Source organism: Bos grunniens, chromosome 5 (genome assembly GCF_055505025.1).
Source record: "Bos grunniens cultivar Pamir isolate PY7600 chromosome 5, Bosgru_T2T1.0, whole genome shotgun sequence".
NCBI lineage: Eukaryota > Metazoa > Chordata > Mammalia > Artiodactyla > Bovidae > Bos > Bos grunniens.
In genome coordinates, this window is record NC_141169.1 from 110,805,986 (window position 1) to 110,820,938 (window position 14,953).

Below are 14,953 nucleotides of genomic sequence, written 5' to 3' on the forward strand. Positions count from 1 at the left end.
CCCTGATGTCTCTTTCCATCAAGGCATTCATCAAGCCCCGCCTTCCTCAAGAATCCCCTCCTGGGGGGCCTTCCAGCTGGGAGAAGGGAAGTGGGCAAGGAAACCTAGCCTGGGATTGATCCCGTCATCCTGGCCTGAGCCTTTGATCCAACAACCTCCCAACTTCTGGCCAGGATTCCACATTCAGCTTCCCTTTGCAGCCCCTCCACACCCCGCTAGGGCCTGCCTGCTCTCCCTTCGAAGAGTGGAGGGGCAGCCAGTGTCCAGCGCACGCCCACTGTGTGCCAGGGCCCATGCTGGGCACTGGGAATGTGTTAAGATGTCCAAATCGGAGGCTCTACTCTAGAAGTCCCCAGTCTGCCGACTCATACACAGCAGTAGGTTCTCGAGTAACCCTCAAAGTGAACTGGAGCTCTAACGAGGCAAAGAGCAGTGAGTGAACCAGGACTCTATCTCAGGCCCCCCCGCCCCCCACCCTCGGAGCTCCTGATGCCCAAGGGGTGCAGAGGTTCAGAGTAAGGAGAGCCTGCTGCTACTGCTGCTAAGTCGCTTCAGTCGTGTCTGACCCTGTGCGACCCCATAGACAGCAGCCCATCAGGCTCTCCCGTCCCTGGGATTCTCCAGGCAAGAACATTGGAGTGGGTTGCCATTTCCTCCTCCAATGCATGAAAGTGAAAAGTGAAAGTGAAGTCGCTCAGTCATGTCCGACTCTTAGTGACCCCATGGACTGTAGCCTACCAGGCTCCTCTGTTCATGGGATTTTCCAGGCAAGAGTACTGGAGTGGGTTGCCATTGCCTTCTCCGAAGGAGAGCCTACTGTTTCCCAAAGACTCTCATCTTGAGTTTACTAGCAGTTATGGAGCATCTCCCTGGAGAAGGACACGGCAACCCACTCCAGTATTCTTGCCTGGAGAATCTCATGGACAGAGGAGCCTGGTGGGCTACAGTCCATTGGGTTGCAAACAGTTGGACACGACTGAAAAGTGACTGAGCACGCACGCATGGAGCATCTACTATATGTCCAAGTCTGTTTTGGGTGGAGGCTCAAAGAAATAACTACTACTGAGTTTGGGGAGGTCAGAGCATCAGCCACATCACTGCCTCACAAGAAGTTAGGGCAGGGACTAAGGAAGTCCTCCCAGTGAAGGGACTTCATAGATGGAGAAAACTCCATGTGAGGCCGGAAGAGAGCAGGGTGGTAGGGAGCTGCTCTGGGAAGGTCTGCCATGGCTGAAGGAAGGTGAGTACCCCCATGAAAGGGGTGATGCGAGCAGAAACGAGTGCTACAGGAGCAGGCAGGGGTATCTCGTCCACTCTTCCAGGTGGGCAGGGTCGGGACAGCTGCCCACAGGCCTTTAGAGGCAGTGAGGCCAGAGTTCCAGGGACTTGTCCCAAGGCACACTGGCAGCCAGGTGGCCCAGGACGCCAAAGCAGCCAGCCAATCATCTTCCAGCAGGGCCGAGGAGGCTGACCTTTGGCTCCAGGTGGCCAGGGGGTCCTTTGGGAAATGAGGGGCAGGACAGCATCCTTCTGGGAAGCCCGGATGGACCTGTTCTTGGCCTCTGACTCCTAAGTATGGAAGCCTGTGTCTCCTTTAAGAGGGTGCTGAGGTTATTTATACCTTGGCCCGCAGGCCAGTGGGTGGGGCAGGAACCCAGGAAGCCAAGCCGGGCAGGCGCTGTGGCTGGAACGGGCTTACCTGCTTCCCGCCACCGGGGCTGGGCGGGGCGGAGCGGGGAGGAGGGGCCGCGCACACAACCTGTGAATCGCCGGACGGCCGGCGGACCCACACTCGCCGGCACCGGCGCAGGGCGAGGCGGGGGCTGCAGGGGCCCGGAAGACGCGAAAAGAGCGAGAAAACAAACTTGGGAGAGAGGAGTGACCTGGGGGCCGGGGGCGGAGTCGCCAGCGGGGGAGGAGAGAGCGAGCCGCAGCGAGAGCGCGGCTGGCCCAGGAAGCGAGGAGCGCCGCCCACCCATCCGGGGCGAGAGAGGCGCCGCGGGCCGAGGCAGGCTGGGCCGGGGGCTGCCCGGCCCTCGACCCCCACCGTGACCCCGCGGCCTCCAGCCTGCCCCCAAGATGATGAAGAGGCAGCTGCATCGCATGCGGCAGCTGGCCCACACGGGCAGCCTGGGACGGTGAGTGTCAACTCCTTCCTCCCAGCCCCATCCTCACCCTGGCAGGACCCTGGGGAGGCCAAGGACAGCTGGACAGCCACCTTAAGACTGGCCACCTCTCCTCCTTCCCCGGAAAGCCACCCCCACCTCCAAAGCAGGAGGAGCAGGCCCTGGCCTTTGGGGCAGGGGAACCCCCAGCTCTCATTGGAGGGTGGGTGGAGGATCAAGGATATTGGGCCTTCTCTGTCTCTAGGAGCCCCCGAGTGGATGGTCCTCCCCCACCTCACTTGTCCCCTCTGTACAATGGGGGTGTTAACCATCCCTGGTTGCCTGGGGGAGGTGATGGTCGCTTAGGGACCCAGACTTCGGGGGGAGCAGAAGACACGGGGTCCAGGCAGCGATGAAAGGAGGGGCTTGCCCTTGTCGTGCCCCTCACCTCTTCCTGCCACCGCCAGCCCCAAGGCCTCCTGCTTCTCTGTCTTGCTTCTGCTTTTCGTAGCCTCAGGTGGAAACATCCCCAAGTCCACAAACCTCTGGGCTGGTGGGGTGGAGGCCGGAAATGTAGGGAGCTCCCGGAGCCTGCCTTCTCTCCTCTTACCCCTGCGCTGGGCCCAGGGAAGGGGTCTAGGTGTCCACAGACCCCCACCTATGCAAGCGTGGGCAGCTAGACCACCTTTCTCTGAGCCTCAGTGTCCACCCATGTCCTGGGCCCCTGCCGGCCACCACAGTCCAGAATCCTGTGTGACCAGCAGCTTGGGAGTCTGAGCTTGCACACTTCCCGTTCTTGGGGCCAGCTCAACCCTCCTTTCCCTGGGTCAGCAGAAGACAGAGACTCCTGAAGTCACCACTTCAGTTTCGTCCGCCCTGTCTCAGGACACAGCCCTGGGTGGAGGAGGAAAAGGCCCAGTATCCCATTCCCGCCCCCACGGAATGTGTTCCGACTGGGATTGAGCGGGCGGGCCACCCAGGGCGGCCTGACTGGGAGGGGCATTGGGAGGAACTGGGGTTCAGGTGCCCTGACTGGGGAGGGGCAGCAGGAGGAGGCAGGGGGTTTCCTAACTTGGTCCTGCTCAGCAGAAGCTCTCTCCCCGCCACAGCACCCCGGAGACTGCAGAGTTCCTGGGTGAGGACCTGCAGCAGGTACGTGCCTGGGCCGGCAGCGGGTGGCAGGGCAGGTCCGTACAGGCTGTCCGTGGAGGCCCGGGCGGGGATGCCAGTGGGGGCCCTGAGTTGAGTCATTCCCACGCTGTTGGCCATGGGGTCCCCAGGAGTAGCGAGAGAAAGATAGTTTCTGCTCTGGGGGAGGAGAGGGCAGTGGGGCATGGGGGATGACAACCCCCCATGATCTACAGATTATAGATCTATAGATAGGTTATAGGTTATAACCCCGGGACCCCCTCCCAGGTGGAGCAGCGGCTGGAGCCAGCTAAGCGAGCAGCCCACAATGTCCACAAACGGCTGCAGGCCTGTCTGCAGGGCCAGAGCGGGGCGGACATGGACAAACGGGTGGTAAGTGGGGATCCCAGGGAGGAGGGGCCTGGGCAGGACATCTCGGTCCAGTGGGACAGTGAGGTCGGGGCTGGGGTCTCCCTGCTAGTCTGAGTCTCTGGCACCAAGGGGGTGGAGGTTGCTCCGTCCCAAGGCCCTTCCAGACCCTCATTCATGAGGTCCTATTTCTTCCCCTCCCCTTCTTGACCCCGCCCCCTCAGCGCCAATCCTCTGCACCAAAGCCAGGCCCCTGACCACCTGAACATCTCTGTCCAGTTAGCACCCAGAGCAGGTGCTTTCAACTCGGCAGCCTGTGAGGGCTTCCTGAAGGAAGCGGCATTTGAACTGGATTTTGTGTTACTCACTAGTATTAATCTGCAGCCAGTATTTATGGACTGATTACGGCTAGTCTGTTGCTAAGATATGTCTCTGCCTTGCCTCATTGAATGCTGACAACAGCCGTGGGAGGAGGCTGCCTTTATTAGCACTGTCTGCAGCAGGAAATGGAGATGGAGAGGTAGAGTGACTCGTTCAAGGTCACACAGCTAGTATGTGGCAAAACCGAAATTTGAATTCTGGTCTCCCTGACCTAAACTGGTGCTCTCCACAACACTAGCTAGGGACGTGGGAGGCATGTTTTATAATCAGACAACCGTTCAGGACGGCCAGAGCAATAGGGAGCCACGGGGGGTTTTGAATTCCTCAGAAGCTAGGTCAGCTACAGAGGCCCTGCGGCAGGGGTAAGGGTCTACTCCAAGGCTGTCTTCCTGGCTCCCCACTCTCCCTCTAACTGTGCACGGACCTCAGGCAAGCTCCATGCACCCTGTTTTTAGTGTTCCATTCAGTGATGGTCTTTCCTTTCTGCCCATTCAAGTGGCTTCTGGGAGAGGGCAAGGGGGCCTCGGATGGGTCGGGGCTCTGTGCATGGTCACGCCGAGATGTCACCTCCACTGTGCCTTGTCTTATCTCGCTTCTACTCTCACCTGTGACCGTGGCCCTCCTGGGTTCCTGCCACTCGTGTCCAAGCCCAAGGCCTTGTTGGGGTTCTACCACCAAGAGACTGGCCATGTGCTCAGACCAGTGGGGTGGGGAAGGGTTGAGGGAAGCCCAGCAGGCAGATGTGCACACCCATGCTCATGGCCACCCCTGCCCCTCCCTGCAGAAGAAGCTTCCCCTCATGGCTCTGTCCACCACGATGGCCGAGAGTTTTAAGGAGTTGGACCCCGATTCCAGCATGGGGTGAGCATGGACAGGGCCCTCAGCCTTCACCTGGAGATGCCGAGGAGGGATCTGGGCTGGGAGAGGGTCCCAATCAGAGAGGGCACCCACTGTGGAAGGATGACCAGGCTGGGAAGAAGGCCTGGGCTGGGAACAGTGTCCAGAGGTCAGTGAGGGCAGCCAGGCCTGGGAGGGCATTGGGCTCGGTGAAGATGAAGGAGAGACAGAACAGACAGGAGCTTGGGACTTCCCTGATAGTCCAGTAGTTAAGACTCCATACTGCCCATGCAGGAGATGCGGGTTCGATCCCTGGTCTGAGAACTAAGATCCTGTCATGCACATAGTCAAAAGAACTTTGGAAAAAAGAAGAGACAGGAGGTGATAGGGAGGGAGGAGGCCCTCAGTCTCTCCAGAGAGGGGGTGAGGGGCTGTGGGAGCCCGGGCCCACTGGGTGCTATGTCCACAGGAAGGCCCTGGAGATGAGCTGTGCCATTCAGAACCAGCTGGCCCGCATCCTGGCCGAGTTTGAGATGACTCTGGAGAGGGATGTACTGCAACCGCTCAACCGGCTGAGCGAGGTGACCCCCCCCCCACCTTCTGCCCCCAGCTCCCCCAGCCCCCACCTCTGCAGCCCGCTGACCCCCACCCCCACCTCCTACCCATGCCTACCCCCAGGAGGAGCTGCCAGCCATCCTCAAGCACAAGAAAAGCCTGCAGAAGCTGGTGTCTGACTGGAACACGCTCAAGAGCAGGTGGGAGCCACAGCCTCCAGGGGGGTGGTTCACACCTAGGTCAGCCCATGGATGTGGCCACAGAGCTTCGAGACCCCTGCCCCACTAGGAGGATGCTGCAGGGTTCTTAGGGGTATAGTGTGTGTGCTTGTGCACACACCTGGGGCTTAGGAAGACCTATGGTAATGGTGGATACGACGGGGCCTCTGTGCACATGCTTGTGCCAGCTGGAGGTAACCCCAAAACCTGGGAGAGCCATCAACAACCCTCCAAGAACCCTGGAGGGCCCCCACCCTCCACTCTGGAGGTGGATGGCTAGGATCACCGAGCCCGCCACCAGGGGAGCGCCCAAAAGCACTGCCCACGCCAAGCCGAGACCCCAGACCTGTGCCACCCTGGGATTTATGTCTATCAAGCCCCAGAATCCTATGGGGTCAGGTCGATGGAGGGGCACTTGGCTCTGGACATGCCATGGGGACAGTGACCACCCCACCTTGGGACGATCCTCAGGCTCAGTCAGGCAGCTAAGAACTCCGGCAGCGGTCAGGGCCTGGGCGGTGGCCCGGGCAGCCACACCGCCACAGCCAACAAGGTGGAGACGCTGAAGGAGGAGGAGGAGGAGCTGAAGAGGAAGGTGGAGCAGTGCAAGGTGAGGGGCACTGGCGGCTTCCTGGGGGCAGGGGTGGCGGGGGTGGGCGCCGTCCCCACTGCACAGGCCACGTGGCTAGGAAGCAGCCGAGCCAGGATTTGAATCCGGGCTGCCAGGCTCCGGGGTCTGTGTACTCAGCCGTTACCTGGTAGCTGCTTCTGTCTGTATCATACCCGTAACACCTGGGCAGGAGGGACGGGGAGGAGGGCGGGAGGGGAGAATCTTGGCGTGTCGGCTGAGTGAATGAATGAAGGGTGAGTGAATGAAAGAGTGGTGAGTGATACAGAGCACTGGGTTGAGGATATGTGGACACAGAGGAGAGGAACAGAAGAGCCCCTCAAGAGCTTGGAGGGGTTCCCGTGGGCTGGCCCAGGAGCAAACCCTGGCAGAGTGAGAGCAGAGTGGACTGCGGCCCTCCCATACCACTTGGGCAGACCTCTCCCCGCTCCAAGCCTCCCAGCAGGCCGCAGCCTCCCTGGTGCAAGCCCTGCTCTGTTTGTCCCCAAGGACGAGTACTTGGCCGACCTGTACCACTTTGCCACTAAGGAGGACACCTATGCCAACTACTTCATCCACGTGAGTCCAAGAGCAGGCTCCACCACCCGGAGCTCGGGGGCCACTGAGGTCCCCTGCGAGGTGGTGGGAGGGAAGGGTCTGCGTTTGTGGCCCTGGGGGAGACTCAACTGCCCTCATTTTCCGCCCCCGGGGGGTGCCCCCTTGTCCCCACAGCTCATGGAGATTCAGGCCGATTACCATCGCAAGTCTCTGAGCTCGCTGGACACAGCCCTGGCTGAGCTAAGGGAGAACCACAGCCAAACAGGTGGGGACCTGACCCCCACCCCTGTCCCCCACCCTGCTCAGGGCCTGTTAAGAAGCTTGCACTCCATCCCGAAAGGCACTGGGGAGCCCGGGACGAGTTCTGTCCAGGGGAGGGCTCAATGAGATTTGTGATGGAGAGAGTGCTCTGGCAGCTGCAGGCAGGATAGAATTAAGGGGCAGGATGGAGACCTGTTAGGAGGCAGAAGGGAAGTGACGGAGGCCCGGGCTGGGGTGGAGGCAGTGGAGGTGGGCGGATTGGAGACATGTGTGGGATGGTTTCAGGATGTGTCCTGTGGGTGGTCAGGAGGGAGGTGGAAGCCCCCTGACCTGGCTGCTCAGAGGTGGGAGGACCCCGGGCCGCTGATCTGTCTCGTCCCTGCAGACCCCTCCCCCTCGATGACGGCCGCCCCCTTCTCCAGGGTGTATGGGGTGCCTCTGGGAATCCACCTGCGAGAGCTGGGCCGGGACATCGCCCTGCCCATCGAGGCGTGCGTCATGATGCTGCTCTCTGAGGGCATGAAGGAAGAGGTGGGGCTCGCTGGGGCAGGTGGGGCAGGAGCACGGGCCTCTCATCCAGTCCCACCCCTCCCACCCATGCCTGTGCTGGGGTGTAATCCCACCATTAGTGCCCAGGTGCCAAGAGAAGGCGTGGCCTCCTGCGGTTGAACTGATGCCACCTCCCCCTTAGTGATGCTCACGTGGACCAGGCCCTGTGCTATCAACCCTTTGTACTCCTTGCTCCGTTGCATTACCCCAGGAAACCTTGCAGGGAGCTCTCCATTTTTGCAAGCCTCACCTCTTGCAAAATCAGCTCCATTTTGCAAGAGGTAGACAGAGGCCAGTGGGTAGGTGTGCCCAGTGGCAGGTGAGAAGGTTGGTGGAGAAGCTGCGGAAGCCACGTGAGGCACGGCCCATGCTGCCCTCATCCATCCTGTGCACCTCGGTCCTGCTAGCACATCGGCTGCTTTCCTGAGGACAGGCCTTTAGGAGGTGGATCACACTTCAAAGACAGACCTAGGCTTCGGGACAGTCCTGCGGGGCCTCTTGTCTCTCCTCCACTCCTGTCCAGACTCCAGTCTCCTCATGACTTTTCCCAGCTCCTCCCAGGCTTCTCGTTTTGCTCAGAATCCTAGACCTTGAGAGTCGAGAGGAGCCATGGACACGGTGGTATTCACTCTGCCCACCAGCCCCGAAGCCCCCCTTCCCCTGGGCTCATGAGTGGGCCAGGGCCTCCCAGGCAGGGGGTCCTTCCCCCACCCTGACCCCTCCATGGCCCCCACCCTGACCCCTCCGTGACCCCCACTCGCCCCCTCTCGCCCCTCAGGGCCTCTTCCGTCTGGCCGCCGGAGCATCAGTGCTGAAGCGCCTCAAGCAGACCATGGCCTCAGACCCCCGCAGCCTGCAGGAGTTCTGCTCTGACCCCCACGCTGTGGCAGGTACCTGCACCGAGGAGCCCTGGGTGGAGGGCCTTCCCCCAGGGCCCTAGCCTGAAGCTGCCTGAAATGGTCCCACAGTAGTTTAGCTTAAGGCCTGATACTCTGCCAAGAAGACACTTGAGGAGGCATAGGGGTCCTGAACATGGGGTCCATTGTCAGCCCCCCGAAACGTGTACGTTTTTCTGGGGACAAGATCACTAGTCTTCATCGTTTTCTCAACAGCTTGTGACCCAAAGAAACGATTCAGTTCAGTTCAGTCGCTCAGTCATGTCTGATTCCTGTGACCCCATAGACTGCAGCACGCCAGGCCTCCCTATCCATTGCCAACTCCCGGAGTTTACTCAAACTCATGTCCATTGAGTCGGTGATGCCATCCAACCATCTCATCCTCTGTTGTCCCCTTCTCCTGCCTTCAGTCTTTCCCAGCATCAGGGTCTTTTCAAATGAGTCAGTTCTCCGCATCAGGTGGCCAAAGTATTGGACACCTAAACATGTTAATATGAACAAGAGCTACAGGTTCCTAACATGGAGAGAGCCAGGCACTGGGGGTAAAGGTGGCGGCCCTGGTGGCTGAGTCTAATTCCCTGCCAACATTCCAGGTGCCCTTAAGTCCTACCTGCGGGAGCTGCCAGAGCCCCTGATGACCTTTGACCTCTATGACGATTGGATGAGGGCAGCCAGGTGAGGATGAGGGGCATGTGCTGGGGAGGACTAGGCTGCAGATAGGCCGCCCAGGACAGCTCACCCGTTCTTTCCTCCTCCCCAGCCTGAAGGAGCCGGGAGCCCGACTGGAGGCCCTCCAGGAGGTGTGCAGCCGTCTGCCCCACGAGAACCTCAGCAACCTCAGGTAAGCACCCAGCCCACCCCCCACCCCACCACCCCCACCACCCCCTCTGCCCTGGCCTCCCCAGCCAAAGCCCAGCTGGCCCTTCAGGGCCCTGGGCTGGAGTCCTCCCACCTTGTACTAGGCAGTATTTCTGAAAATACCTCTTTGATGTATTAGCCATGTGTTTCTAATACTAGACGTTGAACTGAATATATAGCTTGAACCCTGAAGCCATTCCACCCAGTGGCTTTAGATCGCTCCTCTGCCACTCTGTGGTCCCCAGCTAGCAATTTAACTCTCTGTGCCTTGGCGCCCTCACGTGGAAGACATGGAACATAACAGTCCCAGTCCTGTAGGGCGGCTGGGGGGTTCGCAACTTAGTGCCCACCATGGAGGTGGCGTTCAGTAGGTCAGCTAATGTAACTAGTGAAAAAAATGTTTAAATGTCCCATGTGGTGTCTTTGGTGCTCTTTGGAAACCCTGGGCTGGGAAGGTCTCAGGTCTTGGGGGCATCCATGGGTATTCATGGCCTAAGATATCCGGCCGCTGGTCCAAACCTCCTTCCCACCCCCCAGGTATCTGATGAAGTTCCTAGCGCAGCTGGCCGAGGAGCAGGAGGTGAACAAGATGACACCCAGCAACATTGCCATTGTCCTGGGTCCCAACCTGCTGTGGCCCCCTGAGAAAGACGGGTGAGGGTCTGTGGGTTAGGGGAAGGTGGCAGTCTTGCCCCCCATTTCAACATCTGCTTATTTTCCCCCTGGGCCCCAGTTTCTCCATCCTTGGAATGGGTTGAGCAGCTTCTATTGTCGAGGCTGCTATGAGGATCATGGGATCATGGACCCCACAGGGCTTCAAAGATAGACACTCTGGGTAACGGCTTTAATGGGATGCTTGGTGGCCTGTTGCAGGAGCCAGAAATCTGGTTCCAGCCTCACCCCTCCAACCTTCCAGGGATGAACCTTATAAAGTCACTCTGGACCTTCATTTCTTTATTTGTAAGTTGGAGAGAAACTAGACAGACATTGAGAATTTTTGCTTTGGGCATTTGATGAGCTAATAAATAGAGAAATGTGTTATAAACTGTAAAATGAGATGATATGTGAGGGGTTGTAATTCACCTGGCCACGGAGGACAGAAGGATTGATCCTTGTGTCCCCAGCACCCAGCACAGGCCCAGGGAGCTGGGGTCACTAGACTTTGCTAAATGATGACTCACTTTGGCTCTCTTTTTGTCCCAGGGACCTGGCCCAGCTGGACGCAGCCTCGGTCTCATCCATCCAGGTGGTAGGCGTGGTCGAGGCTCTGATACAGAACACTGACACCCTCTTTCCTGGAGGTAAAACTCCTGTCTTTATGAACGATCCACCCAACTTGGTGCCCTCCAGACTCAGTTTCAGTCCCTGGTAGCCCCGCAAACTCACCAGGAGGCCTGGAGGAAATGGCTTCTCCCCTCTAGCCTCAGTTTCTCATCTGTAAAATGGGGATGATTGTGCCTGCTTTGTGGGATTGCCGTGAGGCCCACCTGGGAGTGGGAAGGTGAAACACAGCTTAGATAACGTCAGGAGAAAGGGAAAGTGGTCCTGACACCTGGTGAGGCGGGGAGGCCGGTGGAAGCTCTGAAAGTTCATACCTGCGCCCTCTGTCTGCAGATATCAACTTCAACGTGTCGGGCCTGTTCTCAGCACCTGCCCCCCAGGACAAGGTCAGCAACACGCCGGCTTCTGAGGAGCTTCCATCGATTCCCACACCTACCCCGGCCACTGTCCCGGCTCTCGGTCTGGCCCCTGCCCCGGCCTCAGTGGCTACCAAGGAAAGGTAAGGACTGATAGGTATGAAGGGCCCCTCCCTGGCCCCAAGATGCCCAGCCAGAGGCACTATCTCTCAGGGCATCCAAGAGCATTTTAGGAAATTTATTATATTTTCCTCCAAATACCAGATTTCCCAGTTGGGAGTGGGTGGGACTCAGGCATATTCTTCTCAGCTTCTGATATGTTCCCTGCTGTGTTCTATAGCTCTTTACTGAGCACCTACTCTGTGCTAGGCACTGATTCAGGCCCTGGAGATTTAGGGAACTGAGCATTTTGGAATTTGTAAATACTGTACTTTCCAGCCTTCTCTTTGATCCTTTAAACTGAAAGAAGGGCTGCGTGGTACCATACCGTCTCCTTAGCTAGTGGGTGTTGTTCAGTTATCATAGACTGCTGGGGCCCAGAACATGAATTTCCTTAGATGAAGAAGACAGACACATGCTGCCCTTAGGGCTTACAGTCCACAGGGTGGGAGACAGAATCAACCAGAACACCAATATAATGTCAGCCAGTTATGTGTGCTATGAAGAACAGAAGAACAGGGCTGGGTGGTCGAGTAGGGAACAGGGATCAAGAAAGTGGGGGTCAGGAAGGGCCTCCCCAAGGAGTAGCCAATAAAGCAGAGCCAGGAATGAGCCATGGCTTCCTCCTCTGCTTCTCATCCGCTCTGTGGCTTCTAGTGGTCGAAACATCCCATAAAGATCACATGGAGGCTGGGACTTCCCCAGTAGTCCAGTGGTTAAGAACCCACCTTGAAATGCATGGGACATGGGTTCAATCCCTGGTCAGGGAACTAAGATCCCACATGCCACAGACTGAGCCTGTGAGCCACAACTCGAGAGTCTGTGCACCACCACGAAAGACCCCGAGTGCCACAACTAAGATCCGACCCAGCCAAATTAATTACTTTAAAAGCAGGTCGCATGGAGGCTGAGAGCTGAGACTTTCTGCCCCCATCCTGGCCACGTGGGGGACCATGGACACTCACAGTAGCACACGGCAGCCAGGGCTCAGTGGACGCAAACTCTGGCCAATGCTAGAGGGTCTTGTCAGACCCCAGGCCCGGCCACAAGGTGGTGGGGAACAGCTCCAGGAGGACCCAGACTCAGCCTGTTGGCTGGGAGTCTCCCCGGATGCCTGGAGACCTCTGGGAGATGCCATGGCTGACCCTGACCCTCTCCTTCCCTTGCAGGGCAGAGTCCGAGGCACCCCACAGACCAACCTCCCCCAAGGTCAGTCGGAGCCCCCCGGAGGCAGCCGCCCCAGCAGAGGAGACGGCTCGGAGGAGTGAGTTGGCCGTGGGAGGAGAAGGGGCAGAGGGTGGGCAGGGAGAGGGATCAATAATCCCATACTGCCCCATGTTTTCAGACACCCAGGGAAGGCATGGAATCCAGGGGGCTAAGGGCCTGGGTTTGCTGCCTGACACTCTGGGATCAGATTCCAGCTCTGTGACCTTGGACAGGCGACTTCCCCTGTCTGTGCCTCAGCTTCTTCCTCTGTGTAATGGGACAATAACCGCACCTACCATGAAGCTATTTAGATAATTAAATAGGGCTGCCTGCCCCATACTCAGCACCCAGTAAATGCTCCATAAAAGTCAGTGACTGTGAGTGTTGAGGGCAGTGGAGTCCAGTCCCTCAGGAAGCCCCGGAATCACGAAGTACAGAGGGAGGTGGGGTCTTCAAAGCACAGTGAATGAAGGGGTGGCAGTGGTGGTGGTTAGGTGGTCTCCTTCTGTGCCTCTTTGGTACAATTACATGTTGAAGTGGCCTAAAGTCAGGCAGGTGAGAAGGTCAAGGGTTCAAGTGGAGAATCTGCCAGGGTGACTAGGACACTTGAAAGGCCCAGCCCAGGAGGCGCTAGAGTTTTCCACCTGGATGGCAGTGGATGGAGCAGGAAGCTCTGGACCGGCCAGAGCTGGCAGGTCGCACAGGGACCTTCTTACAGGAGGGGGCGTCTAGCTACTTCTCCTGGAAGGGGTGGGGACAGATGGGATGTTAGCTCACCAGAGGACAAGATAAAGGACTGTCACCTGGGCTCATCCTCACGGCAGCCCTGGGAAGTCAAAGCTGTCGCCCCATCTCAGCGATGAAGCAACTGAGGCTCCAGGGGCCAAGTCCCCCAGTGGGTGGAGGCAGAGCTTGGAGCAGAGCCCAGCTGTCCTGGCCCCACCCAGGCCCTCGGCTGCCTTGTGAGGCTGGACCGTGCAGACGACTCCGAGGTGGAGCAGCCCTAGTGGGCTTCTGAGCGGGGGGTGAGAAGGACCCAGCTGGCCGGTGGGACAGGTGGCATTTCTTTATTCAAGAAATATGTATTGAGTGCCTACTCTGTGCCACCCATGTGCTGTGCCAGCCAGCTGGACGGAAGATGGCCTCACTTAGTTTGCGTTCTAGTCAGGGAGACAAGAAGTAAGGGAGCAAAATTGAAACTGACAAGATGACTTCAGAGAACATGAAGTCCCCCATGAAGAAAATATGACTGGAAGATATGACAGTAACTGGGGCCGGGTCAGGGAGGGGCCCTCGAGCTGAGGACAAATGTGGACAGAGGCCTGAATGGTGAGCAGCCCGTGTGGACCCTGTTCCCAGCAGAAGGGACAGCAGATAAAAGTTCTTGCGGTGGCATCAAGCTTGGGGATTTGCCCCAGGCAGTACAGACACCTAACCACCCCTTTCCTTCCTCCACAGCCAAGCGCCCAGCACCCGCCAGGCCCACCATGCCGCCCCCCCAGGTCTCCGGCACCCGCAGCTCCCCTCCAGCACCACTGCCGCCCCCTGGCTCTGGCAGCCCTGTGACCCCTCGGGCTCTGCCCCGCCGTCTGGTTGGCAGCAGCCTCCGGGCCCCCACGGTGCCACCCCCGTTGCCTCCCACCGCCCCCCAGCCTGCCCGGCGTCAGAGCCGCCACTCACCAGCTTCCCCCAGCCCGGCCTCCCCAGGTCTGGCCTCTCTCAGCCCAGTCACTCTGAGCTCACCTACACGTGTGGACCTGGGGGCGGCCACTGAGGAGGGAGAGGGCCCTGAGGCTGCAGGCAGGGCCCCCACTGCCCCAGTCATCCCCCCTCAGGCCCGGCCCAGGAGCCTCGCCTCAGAGACCAACTGAGCCCACAGCTCCTCCCCGACACCCCTCAGCACCCCTTCCCTCCCGCCTCGTCCTCCCAGGACACAGCCCTCACCTCTCCCAAGGGGGCGGGAGCCTCCAGCCTTTGCCTAAAGTGCCTTGGTGCCCGCTGGGTCGGCCCCCACGGCAAGAAGGACTCAGGACAGTCCTCCACTTCCAGACCTTTTCCTCTTGGATCACCCTGGGCCTCAGGGGCCCCTCAGCCACCTCTCTGCTCTCTGGCAGGATCCCAGGGGAGCTGCCAGAAGGAAGCAGAGGCTTGCCTGCTCCCACAGGACTTTTTTTTTTTCTCTTGCCAACATTTTTTTTTTTTTGTAAGGCTAGCAAATAAATTATTTTGGACAAAACTGGAGCAGCTACCCAAATGATAGTTTTCTTTTCTATCCTTGAAATAAAGAAGCCACTTTGATAAAAGGGGAAAAAATTACTTATTCTTTGCCTTTTTTTTTTTTTTTTGTCTTATTTGAAATAGTAACAGCCAACATTTTTAGCGCTTACTCTTTGCTACACATTGTACTTTCCTATGCATGAGTTCCATTTAATCCTCTTTCAGGGAAGTAAATCCCATTACCTCTTACAGGTGAGGAGACTGAAACTCAGAAAGTGACCAAGGTCACATGGCGAGTGAGACATGGACCTGGCCCACATCTGCTTGATTCCAGAGTCTGTCCCTCACATCCTGAGCAATTGGAGTTTCCTTTTCTTCAAATGTGAAATCACTTTAACAGCTTTCACCACGG

The 14,953-nt window shown here is 58.3% G+C and overlaps 1 protein-coding gene across 2 annotated transcripts; it reads left to right on the forward strand.

The window, feature by feature from the left end:
- Positions 1–1,750: 1,750 nt before the first annotated feature.
- Positions 1,751–14,637, forward strand: SH3BP1 (SH3 domain binding protein 1). 2 transcript variants are annotated; one of them, XM_086402738.1, is made up of 18 exons: positions 1,751–2,138; positions 3,215–3,257; positions 3,522–3,626; positions 4,768–4,844; positions 5,290–5,401; positions 5,499–5,575; positions 6,065–6,203; positions 6,711–6,779; positions 6,933–7,023; positions 7,405–7,550; positions 8,347–8,458; positions 9,058–9,139; positions 9,225–9,305; positions 9,860–9,976; positions 10,526–10,623; positions 10,937–11,102; positions 12,288–12,382; positions 13,783–14,637. In XM_086402738.1, the coding sequence occupies exons 1-18, from the start codon at positions 2,080–2,082 to the stop codon at positions 14,193–14,195; spliced, it is 2,082 nt and encodes a 693-aa protein (XP_086258864.1). In that variant the 5' UTR covers positions 1,751–2,079; the 3' UTR covers positions 14,196–14,637. The 2 variants fall into 2 exon arrangements, with proteins under 2 accessions (XP_086258864.1, XP_086258865.1); XM_086402739.1 differs by having other exon boundaries at positions 7,442–7,550.
- The last annotated feature ends 316 nt before the right edge of the window (positions 14,638–14,953 follow it).

Bases quoted from the DNA above. Each gene is read 5' to 3' on its own strand.
- SH3BP1 (XM_086402738.1), top strand. From the start codon at position 2,080: ATGATGAAGAGGCAGCTGCATCGCATGCGGCAGCTGGCCCACACGGGC. The intron at 5,402-5,498 runs GTGACCCCCCCC...GCCTACCCCCAG, and splicing joins CGCTCAACCGGCTGAGCGAG to GAGGAGCTGCCAGCCATCCT. The intron at 7,551-8,346 runs GTGGGGCTCGCT...CTCGCCCCTCAG, and splicing joins CTGAGGGCATGAAGGAAGAG to GGCCTCTTCCGTCTGGCCGC.